This window comes from Telmatherina bonti, assembly GCF_933228915.1.
Source record: "Telmatherina bonti genome assembly, chromosome: 18".
Lineage (NCBI taxonomy): Eukaryota > Metazoa > Chordata > Actinopteri > Atheriniformes > Telmatherinidae > Telmatherina > Telmatherina bonti.
The window spans coordinates 9951519-9972807 of NC_136616.1; the positions used below are offsets into that span (position 1 = coordinate 9951519).

The 21289-nt window shown below is 41.1% G+C and overlaps 1 protein-coding gene across 1 annotated transcript; it reads right to left on the reverse strand.

The window, feature by feature from the left end:
• Positions 1-3654: 3654 nt before the first annotated feature.
• Positions 3655-17199, reverse strand: LOC306769013 (SH3 domain and tetratricopeptide repeat-containing protein 1-like; the record flags this gene model as incomplete). The annotated part of the gene is made up of 6 exons (XM_079257513.1): positions 3655-3909; positions 9992-10190; positions 10754-10796; positions 12346-12496; positions 12645-12767; positions 17038-17199. The coding sequence occupies 6 exons, from the start codon at positions 17197-17199 to the stop codon at positions 3655-3657; spliced, it is 933 nt and encodes a 310-aa protein (XP_079113639.1).
• Between the last annotated feature and the right edge of the window lie 4090 nt (positions 17200-21289).

Sequence of the window (21289 nt, forward strand, 5' to 3'; positions counted from 1 at the left end):
GAGAGTTTCCTCTCCGCCAGCTGCTGCATCTGGATCCAAACTTTGTCTCTGCAGCGGCTGAGCTGGTGGAGGAGGAGCCAGCTGGAGCCACATCTCATCCTCATCCTCCACCTTCATCAGATCAGGGGCCTCGTTTATGAAGCTGTAGCACCCACAAAACCCGGCGTGCGCCAATTATAGTCAACTTTATGGATTTATAAAAACCCGACTTGGCGGTAAAACGTCCCGACCTCCACGCCAACTCTGACCCTGCCGTACACACATCTGGAGAAACGGGAAACTGCGACACCAAAGGCAGAAAATAAAACCAAAATAATGGTGTGAAATTTGAGACATTTGCTCAAAATCCAATATAAACTTTCACACAGAAGGTTGCACATTAACAGCATTTGCAAAAAGAAAAAAAGAGGAAAATGCATATTTGAGATTCTTCCTCCAACATGTAAAACATCAACACCTAAAATCTGTGTTATAAAAACCATTTCACACAATAAGTCGTACAGAAGCTGCATAATAATAAAGGTCTAAATAAATAATTGCATTAACATGACGTGTCACCCATCATTAGGCTAATCAGGGTGTTTCCTCCACCTGCAGACACAGAACATGAAGTGATGGTTGGATATAAAATGCACACAAATGCATAAAGGCGCTACTGAACCAATCAGGTTAACTGGCAACAGGCCAGTAACATCACTGAGAGGCAGAGTCACTCAGAGGTAAAGATTCACCAATCTGAGACAAACCAGCCCGACAAATGTAGAAATATTTTAGAAAAATGTTTTTCAATGTAAAATTGTCAAAACTTTGAATATCCCTCCATCTACAGAGCTAAATACAAAAAGGTCAACAGAATTAGGAGGAATCTCTGTGTGCACCAGCAAGGCTGACTGCTGGTTAACCTGGGTTCCTCAGGCACTGAAACCAGACGGGATTCAGTCTGAAATCCACAAATTCAGCTTAAAGGTCTGCTGTCAGAATATGTCAGATGTTTTTAGATTACTGTGATTAAAGTGGAAATCAGTTTGGATTGAAAGTCCTCTAATATTTGTTCATTTATAATGTCACAACTCGCCAGAAGAACCCATCATGGAACAATATGAGATACACCTTGTTTATTTTTTATTTATATTTATTGTTGGAAAGTACCAATATTTTGTAGCTTAATATCATATTGAAGATGATCTCTCCAGACAAATTTGATCAACACCATCCCTTCCAGTAGAAAGTGGAGTAAAAACTACCAAAGAAGATTCAGACAGAACCTCGATGCTAAATGATCTCACTTGGTAAAAATGTATTTCCTCCCTGACACGGATCCCTCCCTCCAGACACAAACTCATTACAGATGTGAAGCTGTTTTTAATTGTTGACCTCTCTGACAGGCAGCAGTCAGAACCAGGTCAAGGAATATACCAGTCCAGGTTTGTTTGGACAGATGAGGGGCAGGCAGCTGGATCTGGTCCAGCGATGAATGCAGCAACACAGGACTCTTTGTTCTGCAGCAGGGCGCTTACAGGCTGTTTCTGGACGCATGCAGCTCTATAATATCTGTTCTTTTTCTTTTATCGCCCTTCTGCAGTGTTTTACACTCCACAGACTTAAACTCTTGAACTTTGCTGTTTCTCTGTCTACATAACAGATTCCCTGTGGATGAGTCAAACATGATGTAGAAAAGACAGAAATACAGCATGTGGATGGAAGGGATTCATGTATTATGCTGGTTCACAGAGCAGGAAGTACAACACACACCTTGCCTACAGAAACATCATGATGAGGAAAAACAAATAGCTAAATTTCCCTGAAAAACTTTGTCCAAGCAGCACCGTCTCTGTCCAGGAAAACCACAGACATGATAAAACAACCAATCAGAAGGCTGGCCAAGAAAAGGCAGAACGTAAAGTCAGAAAAACTTGAAAACATAGAATATAAGAGAAGAATCCTTCTGAGACATTGGTGAGGTTTTCTTACACCACAGGGGAAGATAGATCCATCATCATCATCACCAGATGATGCAGCAGATGTTCCTACAACTTCTTCTTGGTTTATTCTTGATGCTGGAAAGTCTTCATCTTCATCTGATGTGTCAGTGTGGAAGGCACTTACCAATCCTGCCCTCAGAATATTTTCCAAGTCACTACATAATCTATAAAATCTCTTTTAAAAGTAAATACAACCTAGAGTTTTTATTTAACCCCCCCAGACCTGCATAAAAATTGCACTGTATAAATGAGCTTTTCCTTCCCTTTGATGCTAAAAGGTCATCAATAAAAGGGCAAGCCAAAAGCCAAAAAGGAACTCTGTCATATCTTTCTCTATCTCTCTGTATTTACTTTCTCTTTTCTCTCTCGTTCCATCTCTCATCTGTCTGTTGCACTCCACAGGAAATATTCTGGGCCTGTATGGACAGGACTCAGCTGATCCCTGTATTACTGTTAGCCAACCAGAGGCAGTGTAGGTCAGGAGGGGGATGAATAAGGTATTAATTAGTTTCGATGAAAAACATTTATAGTTACCTGTATAGTTGTGTTTCTTTAGTTGCACTGGCACTGACTGGTTAATTCATTTTTGAGACTGTGGTAATGAGTGTTATTTTATTTATTTATTTAATTATTTATTTATGTAGCAAAATGAGTGACAGGAGAGAATTTAGGAGTCTGTTTCAGTCCATCAGACAATCTTCGAGACAGTTAAGCTAAACTTGAACATTGGTCTGCCACAAGCAGCGCAGATCTGCTGAATAAGTAATTATAGTTACTCAGCAGGTATTTAAATAAGCCACATGAATGAAGCACAACTCTCTGTTAAATGAGCCAAACTCATCAAGATAAACCCGGCTGTTCCTCACTCCATCCATGTGGAACACCCCTCTTGACTGAAGAGTCAGCGAAAACAGAGTTATTAAGCAACACAGAATCAGCAGCAATGAAAGAAATCAGTCACTTTATTAATCATATTCACATATCACATATTCACATCGTGAGGAAGACATTAGTGGACGATTCCCACATCTTCCTCTATAATCTGATAAAATATATAAATCACTTTTAATCTTCCAATTAAAATGACAAGCTGCTGAAGTTGGGGACATCATTAAAGACTTTGTTGATCAATTCTTCTACGCTTTTAACCATTTCCACATATAAATGAGTAAAAAACACACAGCTCCAGAACCATTCATCTATCATCATCTCTGACAGACCAATAAAAAAGTGTACAGATGTCCCCTGTCACCGACAGAAGGTACGATTACAAGTGAAACCAATTTCCTCCAAGCAGCTCCTTTCTTATTCATCTTAAAGAATCCAAAGTACCTCAAAGAAAATGTCAACACCGATAAAAATGAACAAAATCTGACTTCTAAAATAATCAGGATAATTCAAACTCATATCAAACTTCCTGACACGATTCGCCAACTCAAAGTATCTTGTAAAGGTGAATGTAATTGTGTAATGTAGAGAAAACATGTAGAGGTGAAACTATTTAATATATTAATCTTTATATAATCTATATTAATAGAAGAAGTAGGAAAGCTGTTCTGGTGACCGGCAGGTTTAAAGCAACAGATCCAGGCCTGGGAATGTTTTCCTTCAGTCTTTCTGACAGTCTTACCACAGCTGGTAAAAGTCCAACATATAACATGCAGTGACTGACCTATGGTCCAGATGTCTGATACTGGGATCCGCTGCTACACTGCTGATGGGATGAGATGTTGATCCTTCTAACATTCAGCTCTGCAGCAAACGCTCGAGCCTTCTGGTAGAAGAAGAGGGAGAGCTCTCGGTCTACTATGAAGTTGTGGTAAATGGTGGCCAGGCGGGTGCACAGCTGCAGCTGAGACCTCTTGTTACCCAGATCCATGGCTGCAGCCAGAGCCAGGTGGTAGTATCCAGCAGCATCGAAGGGGTCCTGCAGAGGGAGAAGACCATTCTCACTAGTCACGTGGTATTTTACTGCGTGGTTGGATTTCTCTTCTGTTTTGTAAAATCACCTTCTCCCACAGACATGACATTCCCAGAATCAGGAACATCCTGTCTCAAAGTGATGCAGAAAAACTAGTCCATAGATTCCTTTTTGCTTGATTGGACGAATGTAATTCCCAATTACTGTATTATTCTGTTTCAGAAATGTTCTGAAGAGTCCCAGTTTAATAAAAAATGCTGCAATGATGGTTTCCTTTAAAAAAAAAAATAAAAAAAAATACATATATATATATATATATATATATATATATATATATATATATATATATATATATATATATATATATATATATATATTTATTTATTTATTTTTTTTAAATATTATTTCATTTTATTTTTTAGGGGGCAGTGAAGGGTTCTGAAGGGAATTATCACAAGAGACCATATCTCTCCACTTTATATTTTGCACTTGACTTGTTTAACCGTTTCTGTTACAGATATATAAAGCAGCAGAGAGTAGCTGCTAAGCCTTTCATCGTAGAGAAGCAAAAATCAAAACATAACACGATCTCGTCTCCATGAAATAAACAAAATTCAATAACAAACACGAATAAAATAATTAATTTTCCTGCGTTTCATCACAGTAAAGTCAGAGAATAACTTGTGAAAAATAATTTCTAACTGTGGACGCGTACCACACATCCAGTCAGTCCCTCATCCTGGTTGGTGGGTCTGGATCCTCAACATGGGGCTCAGGTGAATAATTCACGGAGAGGGACACTGAGCCTTTATATTTGAGACAATTTTTATATCCAGTTTATTTGTGAATGAATTTGTTTTTTTATTTGCTGTGACTGATGAGGGATCATAAAATTATGAATAGAAGTAGATGTTTTTGTGTTCAGTCTCAAAGCAAAAAACACTTGAAGTGACTCCATATAGGCTCTTGTGTTGTGGTTCCTGCTCTGACCTGTGCTGCAGTGGGTGTGCCTGTTTCCCTGGCAATCAAGTCCACACCAGGTTCTCATCGGGTAATCAGCAGCAGCAGCAAGATAAAAGGCCAGCTCAGTTCACCAGTCATCGCCTGATTGTTGTTTCATCTGTGGTAACAGCTCTCGGCCATTGCAGCATTTCTGCTTAAGAATTTAAACTGCTTGTTTCACAACTGTCTGTTCTGTCACCAGTGCATGATTCTTGCCTGCCTGCCCGCCAACCTGCCTGCCTGCCCGCCAACCAGCCTGCCTGCCCGCCAACCTGCCTGCCTGGCCACCTACCATTCTGCCCAGGAGAACAATAAACCTGTCCTAGTATCCACATCCAATCTGCACTTGGGTCCTTGTTTGTCCTACACTACAACATCTTGTGCCTGTTGTCTTTTACTTAGCTTTACACTGCCACATTGTTTTAATTCCTGGTAATTTGGGTTATTTTTCCATTCATTCAAAAATAACCACAAATCAAACTTCTAATAAATGACAGAGATCAAAATACAGAGAACCATGACTTTGCCAGACGGTACTTTCCTCCAGTGAGACTTCAACACGTCATTGTTGAAATCACTGCAACACACTGAAAGTTGTTTCCTAAAAAATTCTAAGATTATTTGGAAAAGATTAATTCAGATTATTTATTCTGACACCTCAGAACTGCAACTCACATCACTAGTCAAAACGCAGAAGTTCACTCTGAACTTAGCCTGCTCACTGGAGAATGAACAGACTTAACCGCTATGGCAATGTAAAAGACATAGGCTGTGTCTCAATCAGCGCACTAACACTACTTTGCGCACTATGTTTCAGTGTGTAGTGCGTTTACACTGACTTTTGTGCCAAAAACTCAGTGCACTGAAAGTACCTGGATGCTGCCCTAACCCCGCCCATAAATGCAGTGTGGAACAATGGACGCTTCGCACACTAAATTGACGCCATTTTGCTGACGTAGCGGAAGAGGATGGACTTTCCATCAGTTTACCAGGTAAATAATGGCGGAGTTTAACGCCGGTCCAGGCGGCAATTCATTTGTGTAAATATAAGTATTAAATTATTCCGTTATGATTGTGATACTGCAGCCTGCTAATCTATCCCTGACGACAGTTATGGATCTGACCATTTGTCAGACTCGGTAATTAGCACCGTAGGTTAGCACACTGTTAGCAGTTTTTATCCGCTGTAGTGGACGTATACAGGTTATATGTGTTATAAATGATGAATGTTATAGGTTCTGTATGTTCATTCATCCTTGTTGAACGTCCAGATTAAGCATTGTGGTGTTTATAACGTAAACTATTAATACCGATATAGTGCCAGTTTTTAGAGAGCGGTCCGTTACTATGGTTACCACTGATGCCATAAATCTGCATCGTATCGTCAGATCTGAACTGCAAAGACTGAACGAGAAAATATAGATATAAAATAAACATAGTAGTGAATTTAGTTGGTATGATTATTAGAGTGCAAAGTGTGAGGTGTGTAACTTTCTTCTGCATGGCTCCACCTCGTCTGTCTCTGATTGATAATCGATCGAGTATATGTGTGTGTGTGTGTGTGTGTGTGTGTGTGTGTTTAGTTTATGTTGTAGTTGGTGTCATGTAATATTTACTGAATGTTTCGTGTGTTTTGTTCATGGTAATAAATTAATCATTACAAAATATTTAATTATATTAGAAAAATGTAAAGAGAAGTTCATTGTAGATCTTCATCATATAGAGACACACAATTTGTTTCCCATTCGCCAAATTATTTATTGTTTGGATATAAATGCAGTCATGATCTGGGGAGTAACACATCATTGCCATCATCAGCCTCACAGACGGTTCCTGGAGATGCTGCTGCTGGTTCTCCTGCTGGTTGTTTCCCAGCTGCCCTCTTGACATCTTCATCATCATCATCTGACTCCAGAAGGTCACCGCTGCTCATGCAGATGTTGTGGGGGATGGTGGACGTACTTCACCTCCTTCCAGAACCTTTAGGAAGACGGACCTCCACCTGGGCTCTAGGGTCCTGAAAGACGGACCTCCACCTGGTCTCTAGGGTCCTGAAAGACGGACCTCCACCTGGTCTCTAGGGTCCTGAAAGACGGACCTCCACCTGGTCTCTAGGGTCCTGAAAGACGGACCTCCACCTGGTCTCTAGGATCCTGAAAAATGGACCTCCACCTGGTCTCTAGGATCCTGAAAGACGGACCTCCACCTGGTCTCTAGGGTCCTGAAAGACGGACCTCCACCTGGTCTCTAGGATCCTGAAAGAAGGACCTCCACCTGGTCTCTAGGATCCTGAAAGACCTCTCCACACACACCTGGCTTCTGACAGGCAGCAGGTGAAGCGAGCTTGCAGGTGGATTCAGACAGGCTGCCTGAGGAGCATCATGAGGAAGATGGACTGCAACAAGCAGGGGGAGATTCAATAAAGGATTCAATAAAATGTTTCTATAACAACTTTGCTGCGTCCCTGTGTCTGAGCATCTTCTTTACAGCATCACATTCCCTACATTATCATTTATAATCCGTTTCCTGTTGCCAAATGTGCACGGTATCAGAGTAAACACCAGTTAAAACAGATGTACTTAATGTAAAGGACATTTTTTCCACTGAAAATATCTTTGCATATTTAAAAGCTGTTTTATTAGTGTTTTGATTTGCACTTTATTATACTAATAAGCATGTGGGAGACATGCAGAGACACATGACAGTCTGATGTTGCTTTGTCCAGTTAACAACTGAGATAGATCACTATAGTGTAGGCCATAATATATCATGATATGATACATAAAGTTATGTTTGTTGGATTTGTTTATTTATTTATTACAACTTCCTAAAAAGAATTTACTGAAACGATAAGCCAACAATGATGCGAGGCTGGCAATAGGTACGCACTCTGGGCATGTATGCAGGCGGGTCATACACGTTACAAGTAAATAAATATACGTACCAGTTTAGCCAATCGGAGGAGGATCCTTCGTCAGCTTTAATGCGATGTAGTTTCATGAGAGAAGCAAATTCATTCTCGTAATTTAGCGCTTTGTTTTACTTTTGGTGGCAGAAGAATTGTGGTCAAATGCAAGTTCGTCACTACGTGCACTACGTGCACTACGTCCAGTGTTCCATTTGGGACAGTACTTACCCACCGTAGTGCACACTACGGAGAAAAGTGCGTAGTGCACACTATGCACTATGCACTAACGAATTGAGACACAGCCATAATGACGGCAGCTACATCTGACAACATTCAAAATGGAGATCATTTACGTATGTAAGGAAGCATTAATGGGCCTTAAGCTTGTTGCTAACAGAGATGCTAACTTTAAGCATTCTTCTGACAGTGACCAACCCCTCCAGGTGTGTTTAAGGTGGGTGAAGGTGAATGTTAGTGGGTCCAGCATCCTGGATTTCTGTTACACCACAGATTTTGCAGTTTGCTGCTCCGTTTTTGATCTGTTGTTTTTAAGTTTTTAATAACCTAACTCCTTCAGGGGTCCTGGAGAGGAGGGTCCGCTGGATAGTCAAACTTCGGATTGAGGAGGAGCAGTGTGGTTTTCGTCCTGGTCGCGGAACAGTGGACCAGCTCTATACCCTCTTTGGAGTCTTGGAGGGGGCATTGGAGTTTGCCCAACCAGTCTACATGTGCTTTGTGGACCTGGAGAAGGCGTTCGACCGTGTCCCCCGGGGGCTCCTGTAGGGGGCACTCCGGGAGTATGGGGTACCGGACCCCCTTGTGCGAGCTGTCCGGTCCCTGTACGACAGGTGTCAGAGCTCGGTCCGCATTGCCGGTAGTAAGTCGGATTCGTTTCCGGTGAGGGTTGGACTCCGCCAAGGCGGCCCTTTATCACAGATTCTGTTCATAACTTATATGGACAGAATTTCTAGGCACAGCCAAGGTGTTGAGGGGATCCGGCTTGGTGGCCTCAGGATTGTGTCACTGCTTTTTGCGGATGACGTGGTCCTGTTGGCTTCATCTGGTCGTGATCTCCAGCTCTCGCTCGAGCGATTCGCGGCCGAGTGTGAAGCGGCTGGGATGAGAATCAGCACCTCCAAATCTGAGACCATGGTCCTCAGCCGGAATAGGGTGGATTGCCCTCTCCGGGTCGGGAGTCAGATCCTGCCTCAAGTGGAGGAGTTTAAATATCTCGGGGTCTTGTTCACGAATGAGGGAAGGATGGAGCGCGAGATCGACAGGCGGATCGGTGCGTCGTCTGCAGTAATGCGCCGATCTGTCGTGGTGAAGAAGGAGCTGAGTCAGAAGGCAAAGCTCTCGGTTTACCAGTCGATCTACGTTCCTACCCTCACCTATGGTCATGAGCTGTGCCGGTACCCTAGACTCCTGGAGTACCCCCGAGAGGAGTCCTTGGGGGAAATGGTCAAATGTCCTCTCCAAGTCCACAAAATACATGTTGACATATTGGACAAACTCCCATGGCCCCTCCAAGACCCCAAAGAGGGTATAGAGCTGGTCCACTGTTCCGTGACTGGGACTGCTCCTCCTCAATCCGAGATTCGACTATCCGATGGACCCTCCTCTCCGGGACCCATGAAGAGACCTTACCAGAAATCGGACGATTGTAAAAGACCATGAAAAAAAAAGATTGTTCAGTTTATGTGTAGCTTGAGTCTGAGCCTAAGAGTCCTGAGTAGCCATCTCTGCCACCTTGCCTTCATTCCTAATCATATGATTACTTGAGTCAGAGTGTGGAGAATGGACCAATAAAATGACAGTACTGTCAAAAAGTAGGCATGAAGGCTTATATGTTGACTAAGCCACTTGCAACAGAAAAGAGTATCAGAGGAGAAATGTTGCTTTCCCTTCTCCTTTTCTGTTACTAAGCAAGCCAAACAGTAACTCACTGATCCTGCAAGTTTCTGAGCCGAAGGAGTTTTCATCTTAACATCACCTGCACAGTGGAGAACGGCTCTTTGTAATATAATCAAATGTGAAGCGGCTTAATGTCATGTTAAAATGAAGTGGAAGGGTTGTAAATGTAGTAATTTGACGCTAGGGGAATAAAGGCATAATGCTGCCGTGTTACTGTCTGTTATTGTGATGACATTATAAATTAAATTGTAATAGCAGTTTTACCTTTAGATCACAGAAAATGATGTCCCCCAGTGTCTGGTACACCTTCACATAATACAGTGTTTCCTCATCAAATTGCAGAGGTGTTGGACAAAGACAGAGAGCTTTCAGGTAATAGTGTTCAGCCAGTTCATGCTGTTGCAGACAGCGGTACAGAGAGGCCAGTCGGTGGTACGACACTCGTTCCTTGAATAGCTCAGATCTTTTTGAAAGGTATTTCCTTCAGGCTAATCAGTGCATCATATAAAAACCTGGTTAGTAACATTGTTAAAAGGTGAGTTATGAAGAGAAAATAAATAAATTTAGTTTGGTGATTTCAGTGAAATCCATTGCTTTGTTTTGAGATGATAAACTGGTAACATAGACTAAGATGAGGTATCCCATCTCATCAACATTCATGATCTCAAGGAAAACATTAATTAGTGAAAGAAAAGTTCAGAAGCCTATACTGAGAAAATATTTCATACCCTGAGAGATACTGATGTCCGCTGCAGTCTTAGCAAACTCTACAGCTTCTCCATACAGCTTGAGACATTGCTTTGTTTTGAGATGATAAACTGGTAACATAGACTAAGATGAGGTATCCCATCTCATCAACATTCATGATCTCAAGGAAAACATTAATTAGTGAAAGAAAAGTTCAGAAGCCTATACTGAGAAAATATTTCATACCCTGAGAGATACTGATGTCCGCTGCAGTCTTAGCAAACTCTACAGCTTCTCCATACAGCTTGAGACAGAACAAGAGTTCGGCTAGTTTATTACACAACCTCAGCCTGGTACGAGCACTGTTGCTCTTTACTGCGTTCTACATGGAGAAAAAACACAAAGACATTAAACTTCAAACTGTTTGCAAGTGTCTAACTCAGGGCAGCTTTGAGTATGTTTGTAAAATCATTGCTAGTTACTGGTTAATGTGTAATGGTTTAGTTACCAGCAGTAACAGCTGTTTTATTACCAGACCTTTACCTGCAGATACTGAAGAGGCCATGGGGGTTTGACCTTACAAATGTGGATCACAGAGCATTACAAGACTTCACCAGGGCTGCCGATTGTCACTCGGGATCTCAAACCGCAGTCAGGGAGAGGAGGGGTCTTACTCAAAGGACTTAAGGTTACATCTTTGCTTTCTGCAGATGATATGTTGGCTTCTTAAAACCAATGCCCTGTAGCTCACACTGGACTGGTTAGCAGCTGAGCGTGAAGAAACTGGGATTAAATGAGCTCATCCAAGTCTGAGGCCACTGTTCATGTGCAGGACTCCCTGTGGTTAAGGGATCAGTCCCTGTCTCAAGCAGACTGTCATGGCGGGCAGTGGAGATGGTGAAGGAGTGGACCCAAACGCAGAGACGAGGGAACAGGGATGCAGGTTCAGGACTAATTTATTTTAACCCAGGAGACTAAGAACAAACAAACTAAGTAACAAAATGATCCAGCAACCAAGGAATGAAACTGAGGGGTATAAATACACTGGGGAACCAAACAAGAAACAGGTGTACGGAATGAACTGAAGCAAGACCAGGTGAACTCAATGAACAGGAAATCTATGAAGTTAACCAAGAACCAAGGGAACTAAACAGGAAAAACTACAAAATAAAACAGGAAGCCCGAAAACAAAGCACAAAAAAAACCCAAATCGTGGCACAGAGTTCAACTATCTCATGGAAGGATTGGTCCTTTATCAGCAGCAAGAAAGGCTTCGCCTTGGTCCCGTGAAGCTTCAGGTGGGCCGGCAATGTTCCAACCATTACACATGACCTTCAGATTTGATTAACAACTGAAACAATGAGACACAAGCAGCTAAAGGAGTTTCCTTTGGATGGTGGCTGGACCCAGCCTTACAGATGGGGAAAGGAGGCTGATCATCCAGAGGGAAGCACAGTAGAGCAGCTGTTTCTGGACATTGAAAGGTGTCAGTCAAGGTTGTACGGTTTTAGGATTTAACTGTTTGCCTGCCTTTGGAGGTCTTTCAAGCATGATAGTAGACCCCAGGCAAGACCCAGGGATTGCATATCTCTTCAGGCCTGAGAATACCTCAGGATCTCACAGGTGGTGTTTAAGGGTGTCCCTGGTTGCCTTGAATAGCTCAGATCTTTTTGAAAGGTATTTCCTTCAGGCTAATCAGTGCATCATATAAAAACCTGGTTAGTAACATTGTTAAAAGGTGAGTTATGAAGAGAAAATAAATAAATTTAGTTTGGTGATTTCAGTGAAATCCATTGCTTTGTTTTGAGATGATAAACTGGTAACATAGACTAAGATGAGGTATCCCATCTCATCAACACTCATGATCTCAAGGAAAACATTAATTAGTGAAAGAAAAGTTCAGAAGCCTATACTGAGAAAATATTTCATACCCTGAGAGATACTGATGTCCGCTGCAGTCTTAGCAAACTCTACAGCTTCTCCATACAGCTTGAGACAGAACAAGAGTTCGGCTAGTTTATTACACAACCTCAGCCTGGTACGAGCACTGTTGCTCTTTACTGCGATGGGAAGAGCACGGTCCTGCATGGTGGAGAGCAGATACAGAGCTCATTCAGAGTTATGGAGCTTTATTAAAACACTTCTTTTTAATAATCCATCATTAAACCAATAATAACACCATCCAGGTATTAAAACGACAATGTGAACAAATAAAAGTCCTATTTTTTACCCTGTAGAAGGTGATGGCCTTGTCTCGATCCTGGTAGCTGTTGAAAAAAATGTCTCCGGCATCTTCCAGAAGCTTCAGGACAAAGTGAGTATCTCCAGTGCTGAGAGGAACTTCCTGAGCTGCCTGAAAAAACAAACACTTTAAAAAGGCCAATGTGCAGCAAATGATGCAGAAAGCTCCCTCTTCAGTGGAGGATCAAAACTGGTCTCACAGGTTTGGGATGAACTCATGGAGTTCCCTGCATCCAAAAAGGATTGCTATACATCTATTTATGGCATGTACATATACTAATATTGTACTCTTTTGTACAGTGAATGTCAGTAAATGGTAGTTTTTTCTTGTGAGAAGGGCCTTCAGTTGCCAGGCTATATCAGAAACTTCATGAGCTGTGAAGCTTGGACCTGGAAAAGCAGCAAGTACTAGAACCCCGTGGTCAGGTCAATGCTCTGGTTCCAGTACAAACTTTTTGTAGATTTTCTAAACTTAGCTTGTAGATTTACCTTTTCACTTATTCATTTTTGAACAACGGCACGTTTCACTTTACAGGTGGATCAAACATAACCAAGCACCAGGCGAAGATCTGAGTGTATTTAGCAGGTCTGAGAGTGAAAAACAGCATTTATCTGTGTTCAGATTCAGTTATACAGTCTAAGTTGTAAATAGCACCAGACTTCCACTACAGAACAAGGGACAAGTGATAATTAAATTACTAAAAATGTGTTACAAACTATTCTAATATACAAAAGGATTCACCACTATTATCACCATCAGCTACCACCATCTCAAAGGACATTTGCTCCTTCATATGCAATAAAACCTTCATCCTTCAGCCATCTAGCTTCTTTCTATATGGCACCACAAGTTTCAAGTGTGCAGCCTAAAGCATGCCCCCAAGTAATGTGGCTCCATACTGACAGTATTGCATACCTCAGCAAACTGTACAGCAAATGGCAGGTTCAGGATATTCATCACCGGTTGAGAAACCTTCATTCCCTCATTTCAGTCATAATAATGACTCTTATGAATTTATAAACCTTCTGCCAGCAGAGGAGTCAGAAATAAAAAAAATTATATTTTGTTGGAACACTGCTCTATCCTATCCTATAATACACAACCTGTTACCACAGCCTTAGCAGCTTGAGAGACTGTTTGGTCAACCAGGTCAATTAGCTCTTAAAGAGAAAAAAACGACCCTAAATCTCCCTGAAGTTGTGAGTGAGGATGCTGAAGGTCTGAGGGTGAGATCACTGGTTGGTATGTTGCAGTCTCCTGAACCAGGAGAGGGTGCCACAGAGCGGAGTTGTGCTTCACGTGTTCATTGCTTGTTTAGTAAGCTTCCTACAGAGCTAGTCTCAAACTTTGTCAAGATATATCCACTGTTCACCATAACTTAGGTGATGTTGCTGCATGGCTCAAACCTTTGATACCTACTCTATCTTAGATGATAGATCCGAACGTATGATGCTCGTAACAACCAGGCGCAGCTCCTGGTAACAGCATCATACGTTCGGATCTATCATTGGTTGGAGGGGAACCTGAAAAACTTTATCAAGGCAGCAAACAGAGATACTAGAACGTAGATCTGTAAATTGCAAGTTTTCTGCTGATTTATGCCCTGAGAAAAAGTTTTCCATTGATGCTACATTCACCTCTGACAAGATAATGTTTGTTGATTAGTGCTATCCTTGTTGATAAATACCTGCATGATCTTCCTATAAAATCCAGCAAATCCAAGGTTTAACCACACATTCTTACTGGATCAATTAATCCAGTTCTCATTACACCCACTGAAGACGTCCACTGTGGTCCAAAGGCCCCAGCTGGAGTAAGGATGAAACTAGGATGGGCACTAGAAGGACTGACTTTTACTGGTCAGTCAGCTGGTTCCACCCAGTGTCTATTCCCCTCACCAGACAACCCTGTTCCTGTACCGAAACGTCCTGCTGAATTATGGCAAGTTGATACACTCCCATTCAGAAATGAAAAGCTGATCACTATGTACAAAAAGGAAAAGGAGGTCATGGATCTTTTACAAATAAAAACAAAATGAGCAGATGTAGGTGGAAATGAATGTGTCTGACCACTGAGCACACAATGCTAGATCTGGCAGTGCTGAACTGTGGCTCGATCAAAATGAAATAGACCCCGTTGAGGGTGCACTAGGAATAAGCTGACATCGTACTTCTGACACTTTGGGTCATAAATATAAAACCACTTCCTATCAAATCTTAAATATAAGAAATGTGTACAAAGTGTTGGTGTTACAGTAGGACCCTTTAGGCTACTAAAGGATAATGAATGAACTCTGGATCACAAATAAACAATGGGACCTGTCCATCAGCCCAGGTAATTGGCATAAAGCCTGGAATAAATGGGAAAGCAAGCTTCCAGACCGAGTTCACATCTGCTTTCCTGGATGGTATAACAGAAACAATCCTCATGTACCTCATGGTGTCAGGAGCAGAAAACTACATATCTTCTGTGATGGCCCTGAAAAGGCATCCGGTTCAGTGGCATACATGGAGACAAGCCGCAGTGGGGAGATGATGCTTCCTTTGTAATGACCAGATCTTGTGTAGTTCCTTTGAAGCAGCTTACTATACCCAGTCTGGAGCTATCGGCAGCACTCACTGCAGCACAACTCAGCAGAGTGATCCTTTCTGAAGTCTGATTCTACGGTTGTCCTGACCTGGCTTCATTCTGAGTCCTGCAGGTTTCAGGTTTTTATCCTCGAGTCGACATCTGCCAATGATTTGAGGTATGTTGATTTAAAATAGAACCCAGCAGATTATATCAATCAAGCTAAAAAACTAAAGGATCTTGATCTTGTTCACCAGTGGCACAGAAGTCCTGCATTTACTCTGACCGTAGTCTGTGGCCTGTTCTCCCTGTACCTCCACAGGAGATGCCCTCAGACATAAAACCTTTCTATTGTGGTCGTACTCAGCCTATCAAGTAGCCTGATCTTCCAGACTGGAAACACTATGATTCCTGGTCAGGGGCCTCATTTATCAAACTGTGCGTAGCAACGCTGACTACAGGTGGCGTACGTACGGAAAACAGGAAATGCGGCGCAGAAAAAACTTCCCGATTTACAAAGCGGTGCGCACGCACGTCCCACGCCTGTTTCACTTCATAAATCAGGATCAACACTAAATGTTGCGCACGTGAGGGAACATCTTGTCACGCCCACATATTGGCCATAAAAGGTCAGGTGAAAACCCCTGATAAATATTAATCGAGCTCATTTCCATGACGGTTCAGCAGGAAAAAAGCCAAAAAGAGGAATTTTTGGAACATGAGGTAGAAATTCTAATCAATGAAGTTGTGAAAATGTAAAAATATTTTATCTGGTGGAGACGGGATGGACATCAGCACCACCAGAAAGGCAGAGGAATGTCAGCAGGGGACAGATGCTGTCAGCTTGTCTCATCAGACCACAGGACTTATCCAGTAAAAAGTAAAAATAAAGTGGTCAGACAATAAAATGTAGGGAGAGAGCGCATCTTGGTCCACAGGAGGAGGAAGGGGGGGGCTACTGCCCACTCCCACAGATTAGAAGCTGGCGGGGAAAATGAAGGAGTCCAGAGATACGCTGGAACAAAATGCTCTAGATGAAGCTGAAAGTGGTTCATTCCTTTGTTTCATATTATAAAATGAAAAGTTTATTTACTGGGTGCAGGAGATGGAGAGAAATAAACACCACCCTGACAGAAATGACACTAAAGATAAACATGAATAAATCAGAATTCTCCACCTCTGATGTGTTGCATCACTTCTAGACATAAAGCAGCAGCGTTTGGTTCCAACGTGAGAGGATGATTGACAACACAATCATTCAGATTGGATGATTGTTCAGGTGAACGCAGGTGAAGCGCTGACGTCATTTAGTACCTTGTTATGTAGCGTCTCCACTATCTGCACACATCTGCAGCTGTACAACAGGTTTCCGCACCTCCACCTGCCTCCATCTGCCCGATGGCCGCTACACCACGGCGTGTCTGGTTGTGGAGAACATAGTTCTGTTCTGCGCTCTGGGTTGGGAAAAGGAGTGATCAGCCCCGACCTGTCATTCATTTCCCTTTGGAAGGTGCCGGGCTCAAATCCAGAGTCTCCAAGCTCATCCGCAGGGACAGATGAGCCACTTTACGCATCGGGGAGCATTTTATATCCAACCATCACTTCATGTTTTGTACATCTGCAGGTGGAGGAAAAACCCTGATCAGCCTTTTGTCTTTTTTTTTGCAAATGCAAAAAAATAGAATAGAATAGAATAGAATAGAATAGAATAGAATAGAATAAATCAAAGATGAGTGTTTGATAGTAATTAAAAAGCTGACAGCAACTTCAAGGATTAATTTCTAGTTACAGAACTTCTGAAGCCGTTTCCAACCTGAACGTAGATGTCCACCAGCTCAGTTTGGCCAAGTAGTTGGTAGATCCTCCCTGCCTTCAGCCAGGCATATGCTTCTTTCTCCCTGCAGCCCAGGTCGATGAAAATAGCCAGACTGCTCTTCGTGCAGTCCAGAGCGGCTCGGTAAGCCCTGAAAAACATCTAGAAATGCTGATCTGGAACCAGAGTAGTTCAGCTCATATCTGTTCAGTGACTGCAGAGGAAGAAGGAGAAGAACCACTCTGAAGGAGAACCTGAAGCTGTAAAACTGGGACTCTTTTTGTTTCTCATAACTGAGTTTAAAGTTTTTTGTCTTTTTTTTTTCTTTTTTTCTCTGCAGTGTAATAACATGTGCATAAATACAGAATTAAATGATTTCCAAATCGCATCAAATTGTATTCCCAACAGAACATTGTCAACATATTAAATGTCTGAACTGACACATTTTTGGCATTTCATGAAAAATCTGAGCTAATTGTGAATCTGATTACAGCAACACATCTGTAAAAAGACGTTCCAGGTTGATGTTTCCCATTATGTAGCGTCCCTCTCCCTCTGTAAACATGTAGGAAGTGAGGAGATCATTTGCTGTTGTTTAGGAGAGGAAAAGTATCCTGTTCGAATCTGAGGCAGAGTTTTTTGCTGAATTTATGGATTCTATTCACATGGCTTCGTATTTGCAGGATGGAGCTTCAACCTGATGTTGTGGATTTAGTGACAAACACTGTTCACAGACAGCAATTTCTGGAAGTGTTTCTGGACCCATGCAGTGATTTCCTGTAGAGAATCATGACTGGTTTTTCATGTAGGGCTGCCTGAGGACTCCGAGATCACCAATATCTAGCCTTTTCCAAAGCATGCAGAGATCCCTCCTGATTCCCCGAATCAGATAATATTATACATTTTAGATGGTGGAATCTTCAGGAATTGCAGTGGCAAAAGAGGCATGCCGGTTGTCTGAAGGTCAGCGATTCGAGCCTCCCACGGTGCAACCCCGCGGGGGGCACAAGCCAGGGCCGATCGTAAGCATCAGGAGTTGTGGCAGGAAGGACTGCGGTCAAGCCAGCCGCCTCTCTTGACCACGTATTCAAGCTAGCCGCTCCTCAATTAAACCCGCTCCTGTGCTCGGCTTTGCGGTAAAGGCGCAGAGACCGCTGCGCATAAACTATTTCCGCTTTTAAAAAAAATAAAGCGGTGAATTCTGAGACGTATTATTCACTAAAGATTTCAGCAGCTAAACGACATGAACCTTAAACTATCGAACTGTAATGCTAATATTTACACTAAATAAATGATTAAAACACGAGGTGAGGTGAAAATGTCTGTCTGTTTCTCTCTCCCTAAAAGTAAGGAGTATGCACACTCTCTCTCTCTCTCTCTCACACACACACACACACACACACTATATATATATATATATATATATATAACTGGAAAACCTTTATAGGTGACGCACAAATTTCTCTGGATTCTGCTTAAGGAGGATATCAGGTGTTGCCACAGTGAAGGACACCAGTTGTACTGTATAGTTTTTGAGATAATGCAGCCTAAATATGCCTACTGTCACTGTACAGTAAGGGTCAAAGAGTCATTTTTGGAAACTTATGACTGGAAAACCTTCATAGGTGACGCAGAGATTTCTCTGGATTCTGCTTAAGGAGGATATCAGGTGTTGCCAAAGTGGAGGACAAACAGTTTTACTGTACAGTTTTTTGAGATAATGCAGCCTAAATATGCTTAGATGTCACCATACAGTAAGGGTCAAAGAGCCATTTTTGGAAACTTATGACTGGAAAACCTTTACAGGTGACGCAGAAATTTCTCTGGATTCTGCTTAAGGAAGACATCAGGTGTTGCCACAGTAAAGCACAAACAGTTTTACTGTACAATTTTTGAGATAACGCAGCCTAAATATGCTTAGATGTCACTATACAGTAAGGCTCAAAATGCCATTTTTTGGATGCCTATAACTGGAAAACCTTTAAAGGTGATGCAGAAATTTCTCTGGATTCTGCTTAAGGAGGACACCAGGTGTTGCCACAGTGGAGGACAACCAGTTGTACTGTAGAGTTTTTGAGATAATGCGCCTAAATATGCTTAGATGTCACTATACAGTAAGGGTCAAAAAGCCATTTTTGGATGCTTATAACTGGAAAACCTTTAAAGGTGATGCAGAAATTTCTCTGGATTCTGCTTAAGGAGGACACCAGGTGTTGCCACAGTGGAGGACAACCAGTTGTACTGTAGAGTTTTTGAGATAATGCGCCTAAATATGCTTAGATGTCACTATACAGTAAGGGTCAAAAAGCCATTTTTGGATGCTTATAACTGGAAAACCTTTATAGGTGACGCAGAAATTTCTTTAGATTCTGCTTAAGGAAGACATCAGGTGTTGCCACAGTAAAGCACAAACAGTTTTACTGTACAATTTTTGAGATAATGCAGCCTAAATATGCTTAGATGGCACCATACAGTAAGGGTCAAATAGTCATTTTTGGATGCTTATGACTAGAAAACCTTCATAGGTGATGCAGAAATTTCTTTGGATTCCGGTTAAGGTAGACTTCAGGTGTTGCCACAGTGAACAAACAGTTTTACTGTACAGTTTTTGAAAATATACAAACATAAATATGCTTTTATGCCAACTAGTTGCACAAAGCACAGTTCCACTCCTCCTCTTGAAGATGTGCAAATTGGCTTTCCTCAATCTGAAGGCATTGAGTGTGGAACCATCTTCCACAGCCATCACACTGTATCTGTGAGTAGACACATTAACAAACGGGCATGTCACATCACATTTTCACTTTTTCAAATCAATTAACTTTGCTTAACATAACTGAAACAAAAAAATTATGGACATGAAAACTACATTTATAGTTGACAGAAAGTCAGAGTATAAACAATTGAGCAGAATTTTTATGGATCGATTAATTAGTTTATTTTGAATACGAAAAGAAGACAAAATAACACATAAGGAAAATATTCCTAAAAAACCTACTATACACATATACACAAAGTCGTCATCTTTTTTATTCATATATATATGAATATATATATATATATATATATATATATATATATATATATATATATATATATATATATATATATATATATATATATATATAAAACGGAATATAAAACGGAATGGGTATATATATATATATATATATATATATATATATATATATATATATGTATGTATGGGCATTATGTCATAGACTGTAAACACTGGCCACTTATATCATGAATTAGAAGTCTGCACACTGTACTATAATCAATGTCAGTAGTTTGTATTGTTAATGAGAATTAAAGTGAGATGTTATTATGTTAGGTCTAGTGTACCTCAAAAATAGGGATGTACTGTATTGTGTATTGATAAATTCTCTGCAGTGTTGTGCTTATTGGAATTTAATATATCTATACAGTATATAAATCCATCCATCCATCTTTGTGGTGAATAGGTTATCCACTTTTGAATTTATATTTATCAATTTTAAAAGAAAATACAGCCTTTTGTCATCCTTTGTTATTAGCACTGCTTTCCCAGTTAGTAATGTGAGGCCCTGGAAGGGGGGGTTTTGCTGTTGCACACAAGGCACAGTGGTTTTCCATGTCAAACACTTAAAAAGACAAAGAAACCACAGACAATCATTGGAAAATGCCACAATATCATGTTAGTTTTTTAGTAAATAATTACACACACCTGATGCTTCAAGAATCTCTTTAGCCAAGGTCCAGCGCTCTTTGGCCATTTCTCGTTTGGTTGTCATGAATGCAATGGTCGGTTTGTCGGGGAATGCATGCATGACAGCCTTTGCCACCTAAAAAAAATTAAATTAAAAAAGAGGATGTAGAATTAAAATTACATTACATATTTTATGTGCATGAAGTGAAGATGTAAATGTGAAGATTCTGAATGAAAAAGCCAATTTTATATCTTAATAACCAAAATTTTGTTAGAATAGTAAAATTTGATAGTGTAAAAGTTGAGTAAATCATTACGGTTGGTATACATTTAAAGATTTTATGATCAATCTGTTGTTCTGAAGGTGGACCTAAATCAAGGGGAATTTAGGAAAGACCACCATATTAGTGGACAATATATGGTCAAGATGTATGAGAAAAAGCAACTTATCAGTCTGGTTAAAGTAATTAAATGCTGTTAAAACATTAGTCTGTTATTTCACTGCAACAGTCGCCCTAACCTGTAAGCAGTTACCTTCTCGTTGTAAAATCAGTGGGTGGACCA